The following is a 12,131-nucleotide window of genomic DNA, read 5'->3' as shown; positions in this document are numbered from 1 at the left end:
ACAAACCCACTATCTTGGCATGGTAGGATTTTTTGTTTTTCCATATTGAGATGGGACAAACTGGTCAAATCTGTTTATCTCTTTAAAGAACCACACCTCCTGCCTTCTTCTAATGGAAAGTTTTTAAGTTTTTTCCTTATTTTCATATAGTCTCACTTAATTTCCTGTGGGGTCCCAGGATCTTCAACTTGCCTCTTAGAAAAAAAAAAAACTATGTAGAAATTCTGAATTAGTACAAGTCAGATCCAGGTTTTTAGTTAGCCCTCTTAAGACCTGTTGCCCAAATGTCTTCAGAAACACTTAGAAATGGAATGTGGTCTACAGAGGTGTGCTGGGTGGAAGGGTGTGGTATCGGAGTGTCTGAAGACATTGATAGTTATGTCTGAAGGCTGAATCACACATAGGCCTACAGAAAAGTCCTTCCAAATTCCATCTTCATTGTTTTAGGTGTACCTCCTCATGACCTTAGCAAGTTTATGATTCTTGTATTATGCAACCTTTAAGACTGGAACTATAACAGTGGGGTATTCATTTCCAAGGCCAAGAAAAGAAAGGTAATGTGTTGCTCTAACTGACCATGGTTTTGTTTGTTTTGTTTTTCTTTTCCAGGCACAGTATGAAAACCCACCACATATCTATGCTCTTGCAGATAATATGTACAGAAACATGATAATTGACAGAGAGAACCAGTGTGTCATCATCAGGTATGGAAAAGAGCCTTCTTAGGTCCAGGGAACATGAGACCATGCTGTAATTAGGATTCTGTCAAGGAGCAATGCTTTTGCAGTAGTTGCTCATTCCAGAGGCTGGTTAATGTATCTGAGTAGCAATCAGCCTGTTAGCTTTGCCTTGGTTTGTTTTATAACTCCAATTCATAAAAGGTTTGAGCTTCTGTGAGGTTGCTTTTTATACCCCTGTCACTTAAGGCATTAAGGCCTTAGGGCACATGGTTCTGGCTGGATCTTTCTCTGATTGTCATCAGGCCTTGAAATAAAATCATAAGACACCTCCCTTCCCATTTGATTGTATTGTGGCTTTACTCTGAATTGGAGATCCTTTATGTTACAAGTATAGTAAGCATGTGTCACTATTTTGTCAGCTGGAGTCTTTTTCTCTAGGTCCTTCTTTTTCCTTCATTTAATATTGGGTTGGCCAGAAAGTTCGTTTGGGTTTTTCCATAACACAGAAAATCCTGAATGAACTTTTTGGCCAGTCCAATAGTTCGAGTTTGAACACTTTTGGTTTTTTATCATTTGCTTTTAATTTTCTGAGAGCATTACTGGTCAATGCCAGCATTAGGTGTCTGTAACTACATTTCACAATCCTTGTACCCTGACCTAGCTCTGAGTCTTTGCTGGATTCAAGTGCTTTTACAATTTTATTTACCATTACGAACATTTTCAAACATACAGAAAATGTAAGCATCTGTATTTCCATCACTTAGAACTTGACAGTTTTTAACATTTTGTCATATTTGTGTTCATCTTCTTTAGTCACTTAATTTTTTAGTCCTCCATTTTTCAAAAATGAAAATTAAAGAAAAAGAGCTTATGGATATTTACAAACACGAAATTAGAAAGAGAATTATAAGCACCTGTGTATCTATCATCCAGCTTGTACAACTATTAATAGTGTACAATATAATAATATAGTGGCGAATCCTGTTTCACCTAGTCCTCCCACCCTGCCCCACTTGGTTATTTAAAGCAAATCCTAGGGAGAATATCATTTCATTTGTCAATAATTTAGTGTGTACCTCGAAAATATCATTCTTATCACACCTGAAAAAAAAGAATAATTCTTTCAATGTCGTCTAATATTATCAGTGTTCCACTTCCATGACTGTCTTATAAATTCTTTTCTACAGTTGATTCATTTTTATTTAGGTTCCAAAGGCTCACACTTTGTCCTGGTTGTGTGTCTCTCAAGTCTGTCGTTAACACTTCTCTCTTGTTCTTTTTGTTTTCTTAGTATTTATTTGTTAAAGAAAAAGGTTTGTCCTGCAGAATTTTCTGTAGTCTGGTGTTAGCTAATTGTATACCGTGACTTTGCACTGTCCTCTCTATTCCTGTTAATTGACAGATCTAACAGCTTGATCAGGTTCAGATTCAATTATTTGGAAAAAAAAATGCTCCATCATTGATGCTGTGCACTTAATGCCTGTTGGTCTGTCTTTGTGTGATGTTCAGATTTCCAGTGGGTCAATCCATTATAAATTCTCATTTCACAATCATCATTTAATTGATGGTTGAAAAAGAATCATTTTCTATTTCTATTATTCCTTCTACATTAATTTATTAGTTGGAATTTTTATTTGTTTACCATAAAATACAATCTATATGGGAAAATTAGATTAAAAAGCTTGATTTGTTGTCTTTATTTACTAATTTTTTCAAGCAATGAGTTGATGCCCTAGCAGCAAAGTAAAATGTTTTTGTTTTCAATATCATTCTACACTGGTAGATTTTAAATACCTTACCTGTTGAACAACATTGCAGTTTTCGTTTAGGCTCAAATAGTCCTACCTTTGGCCAGCGAGAGCCCTTTGTATTGGCTTCTTTCTCCCTCTGACATGACTCCAGTAGTCTTTGATAGTTTCCTTATTTAAGATGTTGCAGGCTCCAGCCGAGGAATGGGGCAGGGCAGCCAGGAGGGAGTAAGAGAGCCTGAATGGAGGCCGGGTCAAAGGTCAGGTCCTTTTCCTAGCTGCCGTGGCAAGGATCCCTACCTGAACACTGCAAGTGACTTTTACCCTGGGATTCAGAAATGTCTACAGGACTGAGACTGGACCTGCTAAAGCTGTCTCAGGGCATTGATGAAGTGTGTTGTTCAAAGGAGGTTTGCAGTTGGGAACTGTGCCCAAACAAAGGTAAATAAATGAAGCTTTAGATAAGGAATTGATGAAATAAATCTACAAAGAAGCCTTATTAAACCCTTTCATATCTTATATATGGAATATACAAGATTTATAAAGAAATATGTTCCTATAAAGTAGGGATAAGGAAATCAGGCTAAAAACCACATAACTCCATTTATAGGTACAGCTGGTACCTGTATGTGATTGTGATAGGAATGGGCAATGCAGATATGTGAATGGATTTTAAATTATCTAAAAATATCAGGTTCAAAATTTGTTCAAAAATCAAAAAACAAAATAAATAAAAGGTAAATAGTACAGTATAAAAAGTAGAGCAGGGCTTCCCTGGTGGCGCAGTGGGTGGGAGTCCGCCTGCCGATGCAGGGGATGCGGGTTCGTGCCCCGTTCCGGGAGGATCCCACGTGCCGCGGGGCGGCTGGGCCCGTGAGCCATGGCCGCTGAGCCTGCGCGTCCAGAGCCTGTGCTCCGCAACGGGAGAGGCCACAACAGTGAGAGGCCCGCGTACCGCAAAAAAAAAAAAAAAAAGTAGAGCAACAGGAGGACCTTCAAGATGGCAGAGGAGTAAGACGTGGAAATCACCTTCCTCCCCACAAATACATCAAAAATACATCTACATGTGGAACAACTCCTACAGAACACCTACTGAATGCCAGCAGAAGACCTCAGACTTCCCAAAAGCCGTGTGGCTAACAGGGTCTTGGTGCTCCAGCCGGGTGTCAGGCCTGAGCCTCTGAGGTGGGAGAGCCGAGTTCAGGACATCAGTCCTCCAGAGGCCTCCTGGCCCCTCGTAATATCAGTCGGCGAGAGCTCTCCCAGAGATCTCTGTCTCAATGCTAAGACCCAGCTCCACTCAACAACCAGCAAGCTCCAGTGCTGGACACCCCATGCCAAACAACTAGCAAGACAGGAACACAACCACACCCATTAGCAGAGAGGCTGCCTAAAATCATAATAACTTCACAGACACCCCAAAATACACCACCGGATGTGGTCCTGCCCACCAGAAAGACACGATCCAGCCTCATCTACCAGAACACAGGCACCAGTCCCCTCCACCAGGAAGCCTACACAACCCACTAAACCAACCTTACCCACTGGGAGAAGACACCAAAAACAAAGGGAACTATGAACCTGCAGCCTGTGAAAAGAAGACCCCAAACACAGTAAGTTAAGCAAAATGAGAAGACAGAGAAACACACAGCAGATGAAGAAGCAAGGCAAAAACCCACCAGACCAAACAAATGAAGAGGAAATAGGAGTGTACCTGAAAAAGAATTCAGAGTAATGATAGTAACAATGATCCAAAATCTCGGAAATAGAATGGACAAAACACAAGAAACATTTAAGAAGGACCTAGAAGAACTAAAGAGCAAACAAACAATGATGAACAACACAATAAATGAAATTAAAAATTCTCTAGAAGGAAACAATAGCAGAATAACTGAGGCAGAAGAACAGATAAGTGACCTGGAAGATAAAATAGTGGAAATAACTACCACAGAGCAGAATAAAGAAAAAAGAATGAAAAGAATTGAGGACAGTCTCAGAGACCTCTGGGACAACATTAAACGCACCAACATTCTAATTATAGAGGTCCCAGAAGAAGAAGAGAAAAAGAAAGGGACTGAGAAAATATTTGAAGAGATTATAGTTGAAAACTTCCCTAATATGGGAAAGGAAATAGTCAAGTCCAGGAAGTGCAGAGAGTCCCATACAGGATAAATCGAAGGAGAAACAAGCCAAGACACATAATAATCAAACTATCAAAAATTAAATACAAAGAAAAATATTAAAAGTAGCAAGGGAGAAGCAACAAATAACATACAAGGGAATCCCCATATGGTTAACAGCTGATTTCTCAGCAGAAACTCTGCAAGCCAGAGAGAGTGACAGGATATATTTAAAGTTATGAAAGGGAAAAAGCTACAACCAAGATTACTCTACCCAGCAAGGATCTCATTCAGATTCGATGGAGAAATTAAACCCTTTACAGAGAAGCAAAAGCTGAGAGAGTTCAGCACCACCAAACCAGCTTTACAACAAATGCTAAAGGAACTTCTCTAGGCAGGAAACACAAGAGAAGGAAAAGACCTACAATAACAAACCCAAAACAATTAAGAAAATGGTAATAGGAACATACATATCGATAACTACCTTAAATGTAAATGGATTAAATGCTCCAACCAAAAGACCTAGACTGGTTGAATGGATACAAACACAAGTCCCGTATATATGCTGTCTACAAGAGACCCACTTCAGACCTAGGGAAACATACAGACTGAAAGTGAGGGGATGGAAAAAGATATTCCATGCAAATGGAAGTCAAAGGAAAGCTGGAGTAGCAATTTTCATATCATCAAAATAGACTTTAAAATAAAGACTATTACAAGAGACAAGGAAGGACACTACATAATGATCAAGGGATCAATCTAAGAAGAAGATATAACAATTGTAAATATTTATGCACCCAACATAAGAGCACCTCAGTACATAAGGCAAATGCTAACAGCCATAAAAGGGGAAATCAACAGTAACACAATCATAGTAGGGGACTTTAACACCCCACTTTCACCAATGGACAGATCATCCAAAATGAAAATAAATAAGAAAACACAAGCTTTAAATGACATTAAACAAGAGGGACTTCATTGATATTTGTAGGTCATTCCATCCAAAAACAACAGAATACACTTTCATCTCACATGCTCATGGAATATTCTCAAGGATAGATCATATCTTGGGTCACATATCAAGCCTTGGTAAATTTAAGAAAATTGAAATTATATCAAGTATCTTTTCCTACTACAACGCTATGCGACTAGATATCAATTATGGGGAAAAAACTGTAAATAATACAAACACATGGAAGCTAAACAGTACACTACTAAATAACCAAGAGATCACTGAGGAAATCAAAAAATACCTAGAAACAAATGACAATGAAAACATGACAACCCAAAAACCTATGGGATTCAGCAAAAGCAGTTCTAAGAGGGAAGTTTATAGCAATACAGTCCTACCTCAAGAAACAAGAAACATCTCAAATAAACAACCTGACCTTACACCTAAAGCAATTAGAGAAATAAGAACAAAAAACCCCCCAAAGGGGCCTCCCTGGTGGCGCAGTGGTTGAGAGTCCGCCTGCCGATGCAGGGGATACGGGTTCGTGCCCCGGTCCGGGAGGATCCCATATGCCGCGGAGCGGCTGGGCCCGTGAGCCATGGCCGCTGGGCCTGCGCATCCGGAGCCTGTGCTCCGCAACGGGAGAGGCCACAACAGTGAGAGGCCCGCATACCGCAAAAAACAAAAACAAAACAAAAAAAAAACCCAAAGTTAGCAGAAGGAAAGAAATCATAAAGATCAGATCAGAAATAAATAGAAAAGAAATGAAGGAAACCATAGCAAAGATCAATAAAACTAAAAGCTGGTTCCTTGAGAAGATAAACAAAATTGATAAACCATTAGCCAGACTCATCAAGAAAAAAAGGGAGAAGACTCAATAGAATTAGAAATGAAAAAGGAGAAGTAACAACTGACACTGCAGAAATACAAAGGATCATGAGTGATTACTTACAAGCAACTATATGCCAATAAAATGGACAACCTGGAAGAAATGGATAAGTTCCTAGAAAAACACAACCTTCCAAGACTGAACCAGGAAGAAATAGCAACTATAAACAGACCAATCACAAGTAATGAAATTAAAACTGTGATTAAAAATCTTACAACAAACAAAAGCCCAGGACCAGATGGTTTCACAGGCGAATTCTAACATTTAGAGAAGCGCTAACACCTACCCTTCTCAAACTCTTCCAAAATATAGCAGAGGGAGGAACACTCCCAAACTCATCCTACGAGGCCACCATCACCCTGATACCAAAACCAGACAAAGATGTCCCCCAAAAAGAAAACTACAGGTCATTGATAAACATAGATGCAGTATCACTGATAAACATAGATGCAAAATCCTCAACAAAATACTGGCAAACAGAATCCAACAGCACATTAAAAGGATCACACAACATGATCAAGTGGGGTTTATCCCAGGAATGCAAGGATTCTTCAATATATGCAAATCAATCAATGTGATATACCATATTAAGAAATTGAAGAATAAAAACCATATGATCTCAATAGATGCAGAGAAAGCTTTTGACAAAATTCAACACCGATTTATGATAAAAACCCTCCAGAAAGTAGGCATAGAGCAGACTTACCTCAACATAATATAGGACATATATGACAAATTCACAGCCAACATCATTCTCAATGGTGAAAAACGGAAACCATTTCCACAAAGATCAGGGGCAAGACAAGGTTGCCCACTCTCACCACTATTAATCAACATAGTTTTGGAAGTTTTAGCTACAGCAATCAGAGAAGAAAAAGAAATCAAAGGAATCCAAATCAGAAAAGAAGAAGTAAAAGTGTCACTGTTTGCAGATGACATGATACTATACATAGAGAATCCTAAAGATGCTACCAGAAAACTACTAGAACTAATCAGTGAATTTGGTAAAGTAGCAGGATAGAAAATTAATGCACAGAAATCTCTTGCATTCCTATGCACTAATGATGAAAAATCTGAAAGAGAAATTAAGGAAACACTCCCATTTACCATTGCAACAAAAAGAATAAAATACTTAGGAATAAACTTACCTAAGGAGACAAAAAACCTGCATGCAGAAAACTATAAGACACTGATGAAAGAAATTAAAGACGATACAGACAGATGGAGAGATATACCATGTTCTTGGATTGGAAGGCTCAACATTGTGAAAATGACTGTACTACCTAAAGCAGTCTACAGATTCAATACAATCCCTATTAAACCACCAATGGTATTTTTCACAGAACTAGAACAAAAAATTTCACAATCTGTATGGAAACACAAAAGATCCCAAATAGTCAAAGCAATGTTGAGAAAAAAAAAACAGAGCTGAAGGAATCAGGCTCCCTGAGTTCAGAGTATACTACAAAGCTATAGTAATCAAGACAGTATGGTACTGGCACAAAAACAGAAATATAGATCAATGGAACAGGATAGAAAGCCCAGAGATAAATCTACACACATATGGTCACCTTATCTTTAATAAAGTAGGCAAGAATATACAGTGGAGGAAAGACAGGCTCTTCAATTAAGTGGTGCTAGGAAAACTGGGCAGCTACATGTAAAATAATGAAATTAGAACACTCCCTAACACCATACTCAAAAATAAACTCAAGGGGCTTCCCTGGTGGCGCAGTGGTTGAGAGTCCGCCTGCAGATGCAGGGGACACGGGTTCGTGCCCCGGTCCGGGAGGATCCCACATGCCGCGGAGCGGCTAGGCCCGTGAGCCATGGCCGCTGAGCCTGTGCGTCCGGAGCCTGCGCTCCGCAAGGGGAGAGGCCACAACAGTGAGAGGCCCGCATAACACAAAAAAAAATAAAAATAAAAAAAAAATAAACTCAAAATGGATTAAAGACCTAAATGTAAGGCCAGACACTATAAATCTCTTAGAGGAAAACATAGGCAGAACAGTCTAACATAAATCAAAGCAAGATCCTTTTTGACCCAAGTCCTATTGAAATGGAAATAAAACCAAAAATAAATAAATGGGACCTAGTGAAACTTAAAAGCTTTACACAGCAAAAGAAACCATAAGCAAGATGAAAAGACAACTCTCAGAATTGGGGAAAATATTTGCAAACAAAGCAACTGACAAAGGATTAATCTCCAAAATATGCAAGCAGCTCATGCAGCTCAGTATGAAAAAAACAACCCAATCAAAAAATGGGCAGAAGACCTAAACAGACATTTCTCCAAAGAAGATATACAGATTGACAACAAACACATGAAAGGATGCTCAACATCACTAACCATTAGAGAAATGCAGATCAGAACTACAATGAAGTATCACCTCACATCAGTCAGAATGGCCATCATCAAAAAATCTACAAACAATAAATGCTGGAGAGGGTGTGGAGAAAAGGGTACCCTCCTGCACTGTTGGGGGGAATGTAATTTATACAGCCACTATGGAGAGCAGTATGGAGGTTCCTTAAAAAGCTAAAAGTAGAACTACCACATGACCCAGCAATCCCACTCCTGGGCATATACCCTGAGAAAACCATAATTCAAAAAGAATCATGTACCACAATGTTCATTGCAGCTCTGTTTACAATAGCCAGGACATGGAAGCAACTTAAGTGTCCATCAACAGATGAATGGATAAAGAAGATGTGGCACATGTATACAATGGAATATTACTCAGCCATCAAAAGAAACGAAATTGAGTTATTTGTAGTGAGGTGGATGGACCTAGAGACTGTCATACAGAGTGAAGTAAGTCAGAAAGGGAAAAAGAAATACTGTATGTTAACACATATATATGGAATCTAAAAAAATAAAATAAAATGGTTCTGAAGATCCTAGGGGCAGGAGAGGAATAAAGGCACACGTAGAGAATGGACTTAAGGACACGGGGAGGGGGAAAGGTAAGCTGGGATGAAGTGAGAGAGTGGCTGGGACGAAGTGAGAGATTGGCATGGACATATATACACTACCAAATGTAAAATAGATAGCTAGTGGGAAGCAGCCGCATAGCACGGCACGATCAGATCGGTGCTAAGTGGCCATCTAGAGGGGTGGGATAGGGTCGGTGGTAGGGAGACACAAGAGTCGAAGGGGTATATATGTATACATAGAGCTGACTCACTGTACATATACATGTATATGTATAACTGACTCAGTTTGTTACATAGCAGAAACTAACACACCACTGTAAAGCAATTATACTCCAATAAAGATGATTAAAAAAAAAAAAAAAAAAAAGATGTTCCAGGCTCATCTTGTACCTCTTCTGCCAAGCCTTGGAATCATCCATTTCATCAAAAAACCCTGGTTCATTTTAATGGGAAATAGTATTTAGAGACCATCAATCTAGTCACTAAGAGTGCTCACTACAGTCTGTTAACAGTGCTTCTTATTCTTTTCAGAGGACAAAGGCAAGGAATATTAACTTTTTAAGAAAAAAATGAAACATGAGTTCATGTTGATAATGTCCAGTTATTTTTTTTTTTTAATTTTTTCGCCATGCAGCATGCGGTATCTTGGTTCCCAGACCAGGGATCGAACCTGTGCCCCCTGCAGTGGAATTGCAGAGTCTTAACCACTGGACTGCCAGGGAAATCCCCCAGTTCATTTTTAAGATTATAGGATTTTTACTTCTTTGGTTTTTATATTTGTATCCCCATTTTTCTTACATTGAAAACCTCGATTCCTGATGACATTATTACAGTTACTTGCTCTATAATGTGTAGGTGCATAAAACTATAAATAAATAAGTATATATAAATGTATATTTATAAATAAATATTATATATTTCATAGTAAATAATGGGATAAAGCAAATAAACTAATTCTGTTAATGCTTGAAGATAACAATACCAACATTATTCGTAGCAATATTGAATTTACTTAAAATTTTTTTCTTCTTTCTGTTTTTTTTTGTTCTGTTCTTTCTTACGATGTACAGTCAACATATTGGGTTTTAAAAGTCCCTTAAAAGAATTCTTTTCTGTGTTATTAACATGCCAACTTGAACTACAGTTAGATTCATTTATTTCATGTTGGATTTTAGGAGTTTAAATTTTTTTAATTTTAATTTTGTTATATAATTGTATAAATCATTACAGGGCTCCAAAGTCAAAACTATAAAACAAAAACATTGAAGCTTCAAGATATAGACTTCATGACATCTTACCTCTAAATGTTTCTCTATGCATGTCTAGAAAATAACGTTTTCTAACTTAGCCCCAATACCATTATCACAACTAAATAATTAATACTAACTTAATGTCATCTAAAGATAAGCAGTCTCTATGTAAATTTCTGTGATTGTGGCAAACTTGTCCTTTCTTGCCAGTTTATGTAAATCAAGGAACACTGGCTGCATTTGGTTATGAGTCATTTTTTTAATCCTACCACAGTTCCCCTTTCCCATTATTTTTCTTTTTTCTGTTGACTTGGTCAAGAGACCAACCCACTTTTCCTATAGACACCTTTTAGATTGGTCCAGTTGCTTCCTCATGGTCTCATTACTCTAATTCCTTCAATTTTCTGTAAATTGGAAGTTAGATCTAAATATTTAATTAGCTACAGGTGAAGCCCTTTGGAAGGAACATTGGGTGTTGATGAGTTTGGTTGCTGAATTGGAAATGCTCCTGTTTGACCCCAAGTGGAGGTCACTGGCCAATAGAGAGGTGGGAGGTGTTTTCTTGACTTGAATTAAATGAGAGAGGATAGGATGAGTTTTCTAACATATTCCCTTGCCCTTTTTCTTTCCTCCTGGGCCCCTAGTGAGATGAGAAGGAAGGGGATGGTCTTGTTGCATGAGCTTCTCCAGTTTGGAGCTACTTCCTGTTTTTCGTAGCCCACCTCTTTCCCTCTCTTGGATCCCCTCAATCTGTCCTGCAGAGTACACTTGCCCGAAGCAGGACACATGCCCACTTCTAGGATCCTTCTTTCCAGTGTTCAGGTGGCAAAGACTTGAAGGCCCTGCTCCAGGGATTTCTATTGCAGTGTCTGTGGTTTAATATAGGAGATGGTGGAACAGGGAGCTGCTTTGACTTCTGACACTAACCACCTCAAGTCAAGCCAAAGTTCACACGTGAAAGGCACAGTCCTCCACAGACACCAGCTGCAAGTTCCAGGGTTCCCACCAACCCCTCAATTTCAGTAATTTACTGGAATGACTCACAGACCTCATGAAAGCACTGTGCCCTATGGTTACCGTTTTATTAGAGCAAAAGGATGCAAAGCAGAACCAGAAAACAGTAGAGACACAAGGGCAAGGTCTGTGAGAGGTCCACGTGTGATGCTTCTACGCATCCTCTCCCCGTGGAGTCATGGATGGTGTTTCCTCCTTCCAACTGTGGTGTGGGAGTTGACAGTATTGCCAACTAGGAAGTTCACCCAAGCCTTTGCTGTCCAGAGGTTTTATTTGGGCTCAATCACACACTGCCTGCATGACTGACCGGTAGTCTCCAGCCCTCCTGAAGATTTGGGCCAATATCTGTAGCCTCCATTTTCTCCATGGGTCAGAACTTAGACACAGCTTTCCAAAGCTCTTAATCATAAATCACTGGCCAATTCCCAAAGACCCCAGACAAATTTCTTTACTACCGAAGAGCTGTGCTTCATCTGCTTTGAGAAAGTAGATTTGCTATCTCTGCTGTGCTGTGGTTCACTCTCACCAGCTCTGTGATCCT

At 39.0% G+C, this 12,131-nt stretch overlaps 1 protein-coding gene across 2 annotated transcripts in view; it reads left to right on the top strand.

The window, feature by feature from the left end:
• Window positions 1–12,131, top strand: part of MYO1E (myosin IE) — a 207,861-nt gene that overhangs the window by 100,528 nt on the left and 95,202 nt on the right. For both annotated transcript variants that reach the window (XM_081227979.1, XM_081227978.1), the window contains exon 4: window positions 610–704. In XM_081227979.1, the coding sequence (XP_081084105.1) occupies window positions 610–704 (95 nt within the window). The remainder of the gene's footprint in view (window positions 1–609; window positions 705–12,131) is intronic.

This window comes from Mesoplodon bidens, assembly GCF_964165515.1.
Source record: "Mesoplodon bidens genome assembly, chromosome: 3".
Lineage (NCBI taxonomy): Eukaryota > Metazoa > Chordata > Mammalia > Artiodactyla > Ziphiidae > Mesoplodon > Mesoplodon bidens.
The sequence above is the reverse complement of the archived record's forward strand: the minus strand, read 5'-3'. Positions and strand labels throughout refer to the sequence as shown.